Raw genomic sequence first — 14,838 nt, forward strand, 5'->3', positions numbered from 1 at the left:
ACTGGTTTCTTCCATGTGCTGACAACATCATCCCTAGCTGCTGCTGAACTTCATATTCTCCAGCTTCTAAAAGGGGACTGATTCTTATAAATAGTTTGAAAAACCCCAAGAAAAGACTGAAGACCCATCCTGGGTCAGGTAGCCATTCCTGAACTGATCCATTGTAGCTGGCAGGGCCGGGCCAAATACCAAGATGGTAGCTCCCATGAGAATTCAGGATCCAGTTTTTTTTCTGTTTCAGACATTTTAGTTTTCATCTCTAGAATCTGAGACTTTTTTATATTTCCATTTAAAATGCTCAGTTTTTCCTGTATCTTCTTAAACATATGGAATGTAGTTACAACAATTGTTTTAATGCTCTTCTCTACTAATACTGTCATCTGTGTTGTTTCTGGGTCAGTTTCTATTGGTTGATTTCCCCCTTCCTTATTATGGGCTGTATTTTTCTGCTGCTTTACATATCTGGTAATTTTTGAGAGGATGCCAGACATTGTGAATTTTACCTCGTCGGGTGCTGGATATATTTGTATTCCTATAAATCTTCTTAAGCTTTGTTCTGAGATACAGTTAAGTTCCTTGGAAACAGTTTAATTCTTTCAGGTCTTGCTTTTAAACTTTGTTAGGCAGGACCAGAGCAGTTTTTAGTCTAGGGCTCATTTTGTTCACTACTGAAGTGAAACCCTCTAAGTCCTCTACAATATTTCATGAATTTTGATGTTTTCCACACTGGCCTTGGGAACGGGAACTATTCCAAGCCCTATGTGAGTTTGAAGTCTTGTTCCCTCTCATCCTTTTGGATGGTCCTCTTCTTGGCTTTGGGTAGTTTTCTCACATATATGCACTGATCGCTACTTATCTGAGGACTTGAGTGGGACCCTCTGCGGCTCTCCTGAGTTCTCTTATCTGTGCAGTTCTCTCCTCTTTGGTAATTTCCCCCATGAACTCTGGCTGCCTTGGTTTCCCTGGACTCCAGATCTTTCCTCAACTCAGGGAGACACTGGGGCTTGCCTGGGCTCCTCCTTCCTGAGCAATCCTGGGAACTCTTTCCGGGTGGAAACCGGAGACTCACCTAATTTCTTTCCCATCTCGAAGGATCACTGTCTTCCGTTGCTCGTTGTCTTGAAACACTGTTGTTTCATATATTCATCCAGATTTTTAGTTACTTCTGATGGAAAAATAAATCTGGTCCCTGTTACTCTGTCTTGGCCTGAAGCAGAAGTCTCTGCTTGTCCTTTGAGCAGAGTGGAAAGCGGATGTTGGACGTGGGGAGAAGAGTGTGCTGCTCCCTAAGGGACACCTTGCTCTTCTTCCCTTGCTCAAGGTGACGAGGGGCCACCACAGCTGGGGCAGTGCTGTAGAGTGGAGACAATGCATTTTGCACTCTGCTCTCTTTCTTCCTGGGCACTACTTGGCCAGTGCACCAGGGGCAGGGTAAAGCAGTGCTTGGGCCACTGGTCCCCTTTGTGTCAGAACCTGCAGACCCTTAATGCCTTCCCAAGACGGCACTGGTATTGGCAAGTCTGCCAGGCCAACTCTTCAGTTCATAGACGCCATAAAGTAGTTGAGTGCTAAGGAGAAAGAATGAACAAAAGTATAACGATGGGCAGAAGATATCAGAGATGCTGTTGGAAGGTGAGCTGGCTGCCCTGATAGAACTCACAGGGTGACACGGGCCGTGGGGATGTTCCTGTCTTTGTAGGTCAAGAAACTACTTTATCTTTGCTCCAAAAAGCCACTGAGTCAGGGGACTCATTCCATCTAAATAAACCGCCAAGAGCATTGCCTATAAACGGAACATCAGTTTGTCTATTCCTACTGGAAACACAGCGCGACATCCAGTGACTTGGGTTTTTCTGGTGGTGTTCTGGGGTCTCTCTCTGGCACAAGGGTCAGAGCTGCTTGGCAGTGCACGAAGTTGTGGGACGGATCTCCCCCTTCGTGTGACCACAGCTTCTGAAACAAAAACTGGGATTCTTGGTTTGACCGGCTGTGTTTGGATTTGTAATTCATCTGTCAAATTAAAATCACATTAGTTACATTTCTAATAACTCACTGTACATGCAATGAATGATATGCCTTTAGGATGGTCCCCCCAAATCTGGGGTAAGTGGTAGCTGCACTTACGTACTGATTACTGATGGTTCTTCTATTGCCAGTGGGAACCTGGGGCAAATTACCTAACTCATGGAAACATAAATTAAGCTGATGATGGGCATTTATTGTACTCATTCATCTAGTCATTGAACAGATCTTTATTGAGCAGCTAGTATGAGCCAGTAGCAACAGCAAAACTTTGCTTCTGTTTCTCAGCTGGAAATGATAAAGCAGTTTTTGACTTGACTTCTAAGGAAGACTTCAATTTCGGGTTGTAAACCACCAGCTTCAAAAGGCAACACCACTTGTTTGTGATCCAGGAGTTGCCTGTGCCCGAGGTGGCAGGTGTCTGGGTTACTTGTTTGCCCCGGGAAGGCCTTTCTGTCTCGAAGCTCTCCCAGCATCCTTGGGGGTTGCAGCCCTGGGTCACGACGTGGTCTCTCTGTTCCTTGCAGGTTCCCCCGCCTGCACAGCGCGGTGATCAGGACCTTTGTTCTCGTGCAGCATTACACGGCCGCGATGATGGCTGTGAGCGGCCTCTCTCAGATGAAGAACTACACATCGGTGGAGACGCTGGAGATCACGCAGAACCTCATCAACTCCCCGAAGCAGTGCCCCTGCGGCCACGGGCTCATGGTCCTGCTGCGGGTGCCCTGCTCCCCACTGGCGGCCGTGGCCTACGAACGGCTGGCCCACGTGCGGGCGCGGCTGGCCCTGGAGGAGCACTTTGAGATCATCCTGGGCAACCCCAGCTCTGGCATCACCATCGGGAAGCACTTCTTGAAGCAGCTCAAGGTGGGACAGGAGTGGGGATAGACTCCTGGGAGGGCAGTGGGGCGGGACCACCAGGGGGAGGGGAGGAGAGGGAGTGGGGTGGCAACAAACTCCTTAAGGTCCCATCCCGGTCCATAGGTCCATCGTGGCCTCTGCATACCGGGCCACCCCTCCAGCTGCCTCTCTTGCCACATCCCTACCTGCAGCTTTCAGTCCAGCCGCACCACATTACTTGTAAAAGCTGCACCCCCCAAAAACACACGGTCTTGCTCTTTCAAACTTCTGGGTTGTAGCTTGATTTTATTTCTTTCTGGGGCTTCATTTCTTCTTCTTCTTGTTTATTTAGCTGATGCCTATCAATCTGCAGAATTCAACTCAGTGTCTTTTTTAAAAAAATTCTTATTTATTTATTTATTTTTGGCTGCGTTGGGTCTTTGTTGCTGCGCGCGGGCTTTCTCTAGTTGTGGCGAGCAGGGGCTATTCTTCGTTGCGGTGCGCGGGCTTCTCGTGGTGGCTTCTCTTGTTGCGGAGCATGGGCTCTAGGCACGCAGGCTTCAGTAGTTGTGGCTCATGGGTTCAGTAGTTGTGGCTCATGGGCTCTAGAGCGCAGGCTCAGTAGTTGTGGCACAGGGGCTTAGTTGCTCCGCAGCATGTGGGATCTTCCCGGACCAGGGCTCAAACCCGTGTCCCCTGCCTTGGCAGGCAGATTCTTAACCACTGCACCCCCAGGGAAGTCCCCAGAGTCTTTTCTTCTTTCAGGAAGCTGCCCTTCCCCCTACTTGTCCCCCTGCGCCCCCCAAACTGGGGCAGGTTCTGCTTTCCCTGCCTGTCATCTTGCTCCTCCCCCAGCAGAGAAGGGCAAGGACAGCCCCACACATCTCAGACCCCCAGACTAGCACAGTGCCTGGACCATAATCGCCTTTCACTAAACGTACAGGTGACGGAGGATGCAAAAGGGTTAGGGTGAGAATACTGAGAGAATAACTGGGAAGGCACTGTGAAGGCACAGCCCCACAGCGGAGAGAACATAGTACCGAATGTTAGGCAGTTGGGGATATACTGTCTCGCACCGAATGTCAGGCACTTGGGTATATACTGTCTCGCAAAGAATCAGTCAGGGGCTTCCCTGGTGGCACAGTGGTTGAGAGTCCGCCTGCCGATGCAGGGGACACGGGTTCGTGCCCCGGTCCGGGAAGATCCCACATGCCGTGGAGCAGCTGGGCCCGTGAGCCATGGCCGCTGAGCCTGTGCGTCCGGAGCTGGTGCTGCACAACGGGAGAGGCCACAACAGTGAGAGGCCCGCGTACCGCAAAAAGAAAAAAAGAATCAGTCAGTCTGTTGGCAGATATCTCTTGAACGGCTGATGAGTGCTAGGCAGTGTTCTGTGTGGCTGGGCGTCCTGTGGTGAAGCCAGTGGTATGCTTATTTGCAGTTTAAATTTGATAAAAATCCAGCGAGGCATTGCAAGGGCTTTAAATCAGCAGAAGGACATCAAGTTTCCCTTGGAGCTGGGCTGGTTGGAAAGTAAGAAGTCTTACAGCTTTCTTTTCTTTTTTTTTTTTTTTTTTTGCGGTACGCGGGCCTCTCACTGTTGTGGCCTCTCCCGTTGCGGAGCACAGGCTCCGGACGCGCAGGCTCAGCGGCCATGGCTCACGGGCCCAGCCGCTCCGCGGCATGTGGGATCTTCCCGGACTGGGGCACGAACCCGTGTCCCCTGCATCGGCAGGCGGACCCTCAACCAGTGCGCCACCAGGGAAGCCCACAGCTTTCTTTTTAATTACCTGCAGATGTGGCAGAAAATTGAGGATGCGGAGTGGAGGCCTCAGACGTACCTGGAGTTGGAGGGCCTGCCGTGCATCCTGATCTTTAGTGGGATGGACCCACACGGGGAGTCCTTACCGAGGTGAGTGGGGAGGGACTGTGTACCTGGGGGTCTCTGAGGAGCCAGTTGCCCGGGCTCGCCGCTGGGGGCTTTGCCAGGTCAGGCTTCCCCTGCCTGACTCTTGGGAATGCATTCACATCAGAGCCATCATAGATGTGTATCTTTATGGTGACCGTTTTCCAGCAAATGTCAGTGAAATGCGTCTGAGGCCTGGGCAGCTTTTCCTAATTCTCGGACAGGCGCCCCCCCCGGGCTCGTGCTGGTGGATGTGGGGACTCTTGCCGGGCTCCATGGGTGGAGGCCCTGTAGCTGATGAGGAAGCTGAGGTTTACAGAGATTAAGCCAGTGCGCTGCATGGCGGACACCGGGGCCTCCCGGCTTCTTGCCGTTCGGCCACACGACACTTACGTGAGGGCCACCTCGCGCCGCGTACTCACGGGCCGGGTAAAAGTGTCCGCATAGGGTTCACCCTCAGTTGTTGCCGTGTCACGGATCAAGTCTTCTATTCCTCCACTCCGTAAGGGCTAAGACAATGCCTTAGTCTGTCTTAACGTTGAGCAAGCATTTACTTTTTGTATCAGGCACTGGGCTAGACCTTTAATCTAGCATTTGCACCTTACGACCATAGTATTACTACCCTGTTTTATAGATGAGCAAGTGAAAGGTCACTTGCTTTAATAAAAGCCTAAGTGCAACCCCCATCTGCCTCTCTCCAAGCCCTTTGCCGTTTCCCCCGCGCAGCTCCGAGCCCTGCCCCAGCCTTCCCTCTGTGCCCCCTCCTCCACGTGTGTCGTGACTCATTGGCATGTCTTCCCAGGCAGACTCTCGTTTCCAGTATGGCGACCCCTTGATGACCATCCTCTCCCTTGCATGGGGCATAGTCTTGGGCACATTTTAAATGTTGATGGAATCATCAAATATCCACTTATTACATATATTTCTCCCAGCAGGTGCACGTAGATGGTTATTAATATTCACGGCCGTCTTTCATTTGAAAACAATCTGAGCCTCCAAGACGTTATCCAGCTTGTTGAGGGTCTGTCGCCAGGAAGTGGCAGGGCTGGGGTTCAAGCCTCCTTTTGGTCTGACCTGAAAGTCAGTGTTCTTTTGATTCCAAGCAGCACGGGGCTAAATCCACGGCAGGGGCCCCCAGAGACTTGCAGTCAAACAGACTGTGTTGCTCAGGGGTCCCAGTGATGCTGTTTACTTCTCCGTTTGCATGAGTCCTAGGGGCCTAGCGAGGAAGGCAGCGTGCTGGTCCCCAGCGCGAGCAGTACCTCCTCTGTAGAAGGCAGTCGATAGAGCCCTTCTTCCATTTCCTCCCAGGTCTCTGCGGTACTGTGACCTGCGGCTCATAAACTCCTCCTGCCTGGTGAGGACGGCACTGGAGCAGGAACTGGGCCTGGCTGCTTACTTTGTGAGCAGCGAGGCTCCCCTGGAGAAGCAGGCCCGGAGTGAGGCCTTGGAGAGCGACGCCGAAAAGCTGAGCAGCACAGACAACGAGGATGAGGAACTGGTGACGGAAGGTGCGGAGGCCGGGCTGGACGCCTGTCCCGCGCGCGGCGTGGCCCTGGGCCCACCTGCTGGTCAGCAGCTCCCGATGAGAGCCATCTACACACGTCTTCGGGGGAAATCCCTCAAGGATTTCAGATTTGGCTTTCTCCCCCCTCATTTTTGGTCATGTGAGAAAATGGAAATCCCAACAGGTTCTTTGTAGCTCTAGAATTCTTAAAGAGTAGGAAGAAAAATGGACATTTCCTAGGCTTTAAGTTCATGCCTTGTTTGAATTACTGGTGGAATTACTGCCTGGTTTAAGGTTCACTCGCTTGTTTCCTCTATGCGAACTAACAGGATCTGTCCCTTATTGAGATTTATGAAAACAGGCTAGTTTCGTTTGCAGACATCAAATTTCAATGCCATGTATTTTTTAATTTATTTTTTATTGCGGCACGCGGGCCTCTCACTGCCGTGGCCCCTCCCGTCGCGGAGCACAGGCTCCGGACGCGCAGGCTCAGTGGCCACGGCTCACGGGCCCAGCCGCTCCGCGGCACGCGGGATCCTCCCGGACCGGGACGCGAACCCGCGTCCCCTGCGTCAGCAGGCGGACTCTCAACCGCTGCGCCACCGGGGAAGCCCGCGCCACGTGTTTTAATAGGACACGTAAATCGGAGCAATGCAAGGCACTTGGCTGTGGCCAGCAGGATAGCGAGAGAAAGTAAAACGCTGCCGCTACAAGTATGCAAGGCATTGGTGCAGCAGAGAGAGATGGAAGGAGAGCTGGAAGATGAGGGCTCTCTTACCCCTCCATCTCTGGCTGTGTGGCTTTGGACAGGTCATGTCACCTCTCCAAGCCTCGGATGACTCATCTGTAAAGCGGGGTGGAAGGACCCGCCTGGTGCTGTGGGAACCTTTCACGGACGTGAATGGGACCCTGACATGAAACTGCCCGTGGAGTGAATCCACACTCCTGGAATCTCCCGACCTGCCTCCTTCCTTTCCCCATTCGTTCCTCTTGGCTTCCGGCCCCTACGCCGCACCCCGGGCTCTTGGCCACACTCATCCCATGAATGTGCTCTGCTCTGTCACCTGTGGGCCACACAGGCGTTCTTCCATCCACTCGAGTCCCCTCTGCTCCGTGCTTCACCTGGAGATCCCTGCTGGCCCTTCAGAACTGGGATCAGGGTCACCTTTCCCAGGATATTTCCCTGCTCCTACTTCTCCCTGCTGGGTGGGCACCTGGCCCCTGGGCTCCTCCCTCTTTGCTCTCCTTACTCTGTCCTGTAGCTGTGACCCCTGGGCAGGAGCCTCACTGACCCACCAGTGCCTCACTGGCCTGCTCTGTCTTCTCAGTACTCCCTCAGAGGAGGCCTGGGAACGTGGATGGATGGAGGGATGGATGGATGGAGGGATGGAAGGATGGATGGAGGGATGGATGGATGGAGGGATAGAAGGAGGGATGGATGGAGGGATGGAAGGAGGGGTGGAGGGAGGGGTGGAAGGAGGGATGGATGGAGGGATGGAGGGATGGATGGAAGGAGGGAGGGATGGAGGGATGGATGGAAGGAGGGAGGGATGGATGGAGGGATGGATAGAAGGAGGGATGGATGGAGGGATGGATGGAAGGAGGGATGGATGGAGGGATGGAAGGAGGGAGGGATGGATGGAGGGAGGGATGGGTGGTTGGGTGGGTGGGTGGACAGATGAGAGATGATATGTGTGAACGCACTTTGTAAACTGTGAAGTGCTGGGGGAACGTACAGGACCATGATTACGAGCCCTCTTCAGTGTGTGTGTTTTGAAACAGGCTCCACATCAGAGAAGAGGAGCCCCGTGAAGAGAGAACGATCCCACTCCCATGACTCTGCGTCTTCATCCCTCTCCTCTAAGGCATCCAGTAAGTCTCCAAGGGGTAAAGATCCCACAATTGGACCGTTTTTGTTTTTTGAGATTTCAAAGAATGAAAAGAGATCCTTTATTTTCAACTAGAACTGGAAAGAGAAGGGATCTACGAAGAACTGGCCTTTCTAGAGAGTACGCATCTTTCTGGACTTGGATGGGGAGTGGGGGGTCCTTCCCGGGAGGAGGTCGTGGCCTCTGCCCCTGCAGGGCCTGTGCCGGGTGGTGTCAGAGGGCCCTCCCTCTGTGCTCTGCAGGCAGCTGTTGGAATCAGGGGAGAGGAGCTGGGTGAGTGTTCTTGTCGAGTCTGAGGGTGGAGAGAAGTGAACACAGAAGACTTCACTGGGGGAGAAACAACAAAATTTAGCCAGTGTCACTGACCCCTGGACCTGGACCACACTTTGGTGGAGGGGGCGGGGAATGTGGATGAAGTGCTCCAGGTCTCTGCTCTGAGGGATGCCTCGGCCTCAGGAGCAGTCAGGACGGGCACACGTGAGACAGTGTGGCATGTCTTCCCACCACAAGCATTTACGGAGAACCTACTCTCTACCTGGCTCAGGGCATTGAGAGACCAATTAGATACGGACCTGCTCTCAAGGAAACCATTGTTCCTTTGGACCAGGTTATGTTGCAGTAGGGGCTGCTGTATTTTTTCTGCACACGTATTCACACCTGTGAGGTGTTACGGTTATGCATATGAGGAACGAATTAATTTTGTCTCAGGTGAGGCAGATTTAGTGGTAGGGTGTGATCCCTGCAGGTTTCAGAGAGCAGCTGGCCTTTAGGCCTTGCAGGAGAAGGCTTTCCAGGGCAAGAGAAGGTATTCCAGGTGGAGGAGACTTCACAGGTAGAGGAGGCTTGGGGCCTGAAGGTGTGTGTGGTGCTTGGGTGCAGTGAGTGGTCCCAGGGTTACAGCTCAGGGTCAGGGCGTGGCTGCAAAGGTCAGAGCACATCAGGGGGGTTGACTTGGGGCCTTCTTTGGTTTCCTTTCTCCTTCCCCCTCCCCACCTGCCCACGGATAATAGTGGGCCAGTGGTGGGGCTCTCCCTCACCGGTGTGCACAGAGGGAGTCAGATGAGGCCTCCTTAACATGAGCCTGGTCTCTGTGATAGAAGAAAGGCCTGATTTAGAGGCTGGAGTCAGTCAGAAAAGCCAAATGCTGCAGCTTGTCATCCTCCTGCCCCAAGCAATAGAGGGAGCCCAGGGCACCAGGGGGGCATCTGTGCCGTTAGAATGGAGAGGTGTGGTGCTTTGTTCTTCCCTGATCCTGGGCTGACAGCTTTCTAGAAGGTTCTGGGACACGCAGGTCTGTGCAGTGTCTTCAGGTGGAGTAGGATGCCCAGGCTGCCAGCCAGCCTCCTCTTCTGGTGAGGTGGCTTTCTAAAATTCCTCAAATTCCTCAGAGGGTCCTGGGATCTTAGGGGTCTCTGATGAGATGCTTCCTGTGGCCTTCAGTGTAACTCCCACGTTTCAGGAGGTCCAGGGAGAGGAGACTTGGCCACAGGAGTCAAGAGCCGGGGGCGGGGTCACATGAGTCAGCCTGGGAGGGGCTGGGTCCCTCTTTTATAGACTGACAGTCCCCCTGGATTCAACCGAGGCAGAATGACTGAGGTCAGGGCGGGTGGATGGAGAGAAACATCAGTGTGGGTCTCTGTCCTCCGGGTCCTCCCAGTCTGGGCTTCACAACCTAGGACATGGGTGAAGACATTTGGGTCCCCGTGGTCTACTTTTGGAACCTCCTGCCCCTTTCGTGTGCTTTGTGTCCACCTGTCCCTCCCCCGGGCCAGATGCCCAGGTCCTCACAGCCTCCCCGACCCTGGTCCTTAGCTCCTCCGCTGCCTCTGAGCTGATCACCTCAGGTGGCTTCCCCAGGGAAGAGGCATTTTAGCAGGAGTCAGGCCTTTAGCCGAGGGGGACAGGCCGGTGCTGCATTTCCTCTGTCCACGAGCAGCCTGTAAGCAGCCTGCCAGGCTGCGGGGTTGAGCCAGAGCCTTGCTGGGGAGCTGGGATCCGGTGGGGAGGTTAGCTGAGCCGTGTGGTGGGCAGCGCAGGCTGAGCCGTGTGGTGGGCAGCGCAGGCTGAGCCAGGTGTCGTGGGGCGGGGTCTGGGGAGGGTGGCCTGGGAAGCAGCTCCCCTCGTCTCCAGGAAGACAGCAGAGCTAAGATGGAGATGTGGTTCCCGTGGAGCCTGAGGTCCTCGGGGTTGCTCAGAGCTGGCACGCCTGCCCCGGGCAGATGTGGCTGGATTGATATGAAAGACAGACAGCGCTGCCTCTCCGTGTCCAGGGACCCACACTCTTCTTGCCTTTCAACATGGTCCACGTGGGGAAAAGGGCAAAAGAAGCCCCGTATTTGGGTAGCTGCTGTGCATACTGCATTTTCCGTCTTGAGTTCTTCTAGAAGCTAAGTGGTTGTAGCGTTAGAGTCAGGCCTTTTCAGTCCTGTGAGTTCTGCTGCTTTGAACCAGAAGCACCGCTACGCTGTGCAGAGGGGAGTTCAGAGCTCAGGACCTACCTGCACAGAAGCAGGAGTGTAGGCTGGGCCCTGAAGGTGAGGGTTCTGGAACAGATCGGGCGGGGGGTGCCGAGGAGAGGCCTTTGTGACGTGTATGGGGCCAGGGAGCGGTGCTGGCTGTCTCCCCGCAGTGCCTCTTGGCTTTGTCAGAAGGACAGAGGAGTCTGTATTTAACCAGAGGTGGGATGGCATTGACGGAAATTCCCAGTCGTCGCAGGTAAGGGGAGTTGGTGCTGCAGAAGCAGGAGCGGCGGGTGCGGGGCCCTGACTGACGGGACCCTCTCTCCGCAGGCTCAGCGCGGTGCGGCGAGTCCCCAGCTCAGGCTCAGCCGGCGGGGCCCTCGCGGGGGGACCGGGCCCGATCGCCTCAGCCCTGCGGCCCCGCGGAGGAGGGCAGGGCCCTGGGAGAGAGACAGTGGCCCCGGGCAGGGCGGGGGCCGCTGTCGGTCATCAGCAGGTGCAGCCCCGGGCTGGCCCCCCAGCCGGAGCCCAGCCTCAAGACCGGCCAGTGGAGCATCCAGGTGTCAGTTCCCTCATCGTCCTCCTCGGGCTCGTCCGCGATGCCCGCCGCTGGCCCGCTCGTCCTGCAGGCCGCGCAGTGCTCCATGACCAAGGCCTGCCGGCGGCCGCCGGTGGTCTTCCTGCCCAAGCTGGTGTACGACATGGTCACGTCCACCGACGGCAGCGGCCTGCCCAAGGCCGCCTCGCTCCTGCCCTCGCACTCGGTCATGTGGGCCAGCTCGTTCCGGCCCCTGCTCAGCAAGACCATGACGTCCACAGAGCAGTCACTGTACTACCGGCAGTGGACGGTGCCCCGGCCCAGCCACATGGACTACGGCAGCCGCGCCGAGGGCCGCGTGGACGGCTTCCACCCGCGCCGGCTGCTGCTCAGCGGGCCCCCCCAGGTGGGTGCCGCCCCGTGCGCCCGGGCTCCGCGGGGCTTGTGTTCGCGCCCAGAGGCAGGTTTGGGGCTTATTCACACCTGCCTTCCCGCGGTGGAATCTCAGATGGCCCTCAGTGGGCAGGTGGGCGGCTGGGTGGCCTCCATCCTCTGGCCCCGGTTCCTCCTGTGCGTGATGTGTGGGTGGAGTTCTCTGCAGGTGCTTGTTGCTCCTTCAGACAACGATCCTGCATTTCCCACACTCTTGCATTCGGTCCTCACGGTCAGTCTGCGGTTCCCTCCCACTCTGACAATGGAAGCCAACCCCTGTTTCTGCCCTGCAAGATTTTGGTGAAACCGAACAGGGAGATGAGAAACCTGTCACCATCTCCCAGCTCTCTGTGTTTTTCTGACAACAAAAGACCGTTTCACCTGTCAACATGGCAGGAACCCGGGCGTGTGAATGTCAGGTGTCGTGAGCGTGTAAGGAGAATGCACGAGGTTGGTTTGGGGTCTTGGGAGGGGGCTCGGCCAGACAGGGCAGGGATGCAGGGTGGGCCCTACAGTGAACTGCCTGGGGCTGGATTCGGACTAGAACATCACCTGAGCCCCGGGCCGGTTCCAGCCTTCTCTGTGCCTCACTGTTCTCATCTGAGAGTGAGGAAGATAATAGCCTTGTGATAAACTCTATCACAAAAACAGGAGTGTTAAACAAGAGAATAATTGTAGGGTGCCTGGAACATGGCCTGACCCCTGGAAAGCACTGCTATTGTCACCATCATCATCACTGTCCCAATTCAAGACGTGTTTCCTTTTCACACCAAATGTTCATTCCCCTGCCAGGTACCTACCCCACGAAACCCAAACCCACAAAAATATGTATAAGAATGCTCATTTTTGTATTGTTTACAGTAGTTAAAAAACAGGCTGGAAACAACTTAAGTTGCATTGGTCAGGTTCGGTTGAAAACATTTGGGCACAACCATATCATGCAATTCAGCCACAGAAAGTTTGAACTATTCAATAGCTCTTTATATACTGACGTTGACATTTCTCTAAGATATTTACATTTTAAAGATCAAGTTGCAGAATAATATATACGTGGTGTCATATCAATTATGAAAAAAATCAGTGTGTGTATGTGTCTGCGTGTGTGAAAATATCTAAAAACTCCCTGACAGGAGAGCTTGGAGGCAGCAGGGGACTGGAATTTGTGACCATTCTACTTTATTATTGATCTGTATTTCTTGAACTTTTAAATGAGTATATAGTACTTTTCATAATTTAAAAAAATAGGAAAAAATAAAATGTTTTTCAAAAAGGATTCCTGGTTTCTCCATACCCCTCACATTACTGAATGTTATCAATCTTTAAAAGCTTTTGCCTTTTTGATAGGGGAGAAATAGTATATTTCTAGTATAATAGTAAGGGTGAATATATTTTAATATATTTATTGGTCATTGGTACTTCTTTTACAGTGACTTTCTGGTTTTGTTTCTCTATTTTTCCTTTAGTCCATTTGACTTTTATTCTTTTGCTTTGTTCTTTAGATTATAAATTTTAATCGTTTGTCAATTATGTATTGCATATATTTTCTCCAAAGCTCCCCCCAGTTGTGTTTCATATTTTTTTTTTTTTTTTTTTTTTTTTGCGGTACGCGGGCCTCTCACTGCTGTGGCGTCTCCCGTTGCGGAGCACAGGCTCCGGATGCGCAGGCTCAGTGGCCATGGCTCATGGGCCCATTTGCTCCGTGGCACTGTGGGATCCTCCCGGACCGGGGCACGAACCCGTGTCCCCTGCATCGGCAGGCGGACTCTCAACCACTGCGCCACCAGGGAAGCCCCATATTTTCTTTTTAAACGGGTCAGTTATTTCCGGGACTTCCCTAGCAGTCCAGTGGTTAGGACTCCACGCTTCCACTGCCGGGGGTGTGAGTTCCATCCCTGGTCGGGGAGCTAAGATCCCACATGCCGTGCGGCAGTGCCAAAAAAATAAAAATAAAAAGTTAGTTATTTCCATTCATCAGCATTTGTCGAATACTTGCTGTGAACCGGGCGTTGAGCTAAGAACTTGGAGAGCACATTCTTAGCGCACCAGGTTGGAGGGAGGCGAGGATAGCCCACAGGTACCCATGTAACCAGTTGTGACCTCAGTGAGCTAAGACCAATAGTATACCGGCCTGGTGCTGGGCTTGAGGGGGCAGGGGATTTTCTAAAACAAGAAGAAAGAGAAGGAAGAAGAGAAAAATCATTTTATTTCTTTTCCTGGCCTTAGGAGGAGAGAAATGTGATGACAGCCTTTTATGTCCCGCACAGTGAATTTTGTTGTCTTCCTACAGCCATATCAGTTGATATAAGATAGCAATTTGCACTTACGCAAGACTCTTAAGACATTATTGAAATGTCAGTTCATTCTTTTTTGAAGCAACCTTTGTTCAGCTCCTGATGGAGTCCTACTTCTAACGGCTTAAACCATGTGGCCAGTTAAAATCTGGAAAGACATTTGCAATGATTTATAAGCAGGTGGGTCTCCCGCCCACCGGAGTTCATCTGTCTGCCTGCCATGCTTCTTCAGGCCACATTTTCCCTCAAATATCTTTGCATCCCCCCAGCCCTCCTTTTAATTAGGTGAGATGGTTAAAAGAGGTGGCGGCGTGGAGGCACAGTCAGGTGCTCAGTCAGCGCCCGCACGTAGGCAGGGCGTACTGAGGCTGCCTCCTGTTCTGCTGTCTCTACAGATCGGGAAGACAGGCGCCTACCTGCAGTTCCTCAGCATTTTGTCCAGAATGCTCATTCGGCTGACGGAAGTGGATGTTTACGATGAAGAAGAGATCAATATCAGTGAGTTATCTGCTGATGACACTCGGGCTTGGAATCATCTTTAGTCGGTTTCTCAAGTGACTTCCCCTGTATCTTTTACTTTGAAGATGGAATTCTCAGATTAATGATCTGACTCCTCCCAAGGGCCTTGTAGGGCTGCTTTTATCTTGCCCTTGTAGCCATTTTGCTCAGTCCTAGAATAGTGCCTGGGAGGCCTTGGTGGGAGATAAAATTACGATACTAAAAATACCCGCTGTTTACTGCGCACCTTCCAAACGTCAACCACTGTGCTAGATGGTTTACGTAAATCACCACATTTCGTTTCCTATGCCACACCAAGAGATGAATACTGTTATTCGGTTCCGGAATAACATGTTCAGGAGTCCAGCTGGGAGGTGGCAGAGCTCGAACCAAACTAGATTTCGCTGCTGCCTCTAGAAAGCGGGGTTGTCCATCAGGGGAGGGTTTCCCTCTCAGGCT

The 14,838-nt window shown here is 53.1% G+C and overlaps 1 protein-coding gene across 5 annotated transcripts in view; it reads left to right on the forward strand.

Moving 5' to 3' along the window:
* The window catches only part of GREB1 (growth regulating estrogen receptor binding 1), a gene marked incomplete at both ends in the record, with an annotated part of 67,955 nt that overhangs the window by 37,668 nt on the left and 15,449 nt on the right, over positions 1 to 14,838 (forward strand). For 2 of the 5 annotated variants that reach the window (XM_082851486.1, XM_082851487.1), the window contains 6 exons: positions 2,550 to 2,889; positions 4,656 to 4,771; positions 6,077 to 6,276; positions 8,055 to 8,144; positions 10,951 to 11,564; positions 14,277 to 14,379. In XM_082851486.1, coding sequence (XP_082707612.1) covers positions 2,550 to 2,889; positions 4,656 to 4,771; positions 6,077 to 6,276; positions 8,055 to 8,144; positions 10,951 to 11,564; positions 14,277 to 14,379 — 1,463 coding nt within the window. Of the gene's footprint in view, positions 1 to 2,549; positions 2,890 to 4,655; positions 4,772 to 6,076; positions 6,277 to 8,035; positions 8,160 to 10,950; positions 11,565 to 14,276; positions 14,380 to 14,838 lie in introns of all 5 variants that reach the window. The other 3 variants (XM_082851485.1, XM_082851488.1, XM_082851484.1) reach the window with 2 other exon arrangements.

The sequence above is a fragment of the Leucopleurus acutus genome (assembly GCF_964270905.1).
Source record: "Leucopleurus acutus genome assembly, chromosome: 12".
In the NCBI taxonomy this organism is placed as follows: domain Eukaryota; kingdom Metazoa; phylum Chordata; class Mammalia; order Artiodactyla; family Delphinidae; genus Leucopleurus; species Leucopleurus acutus.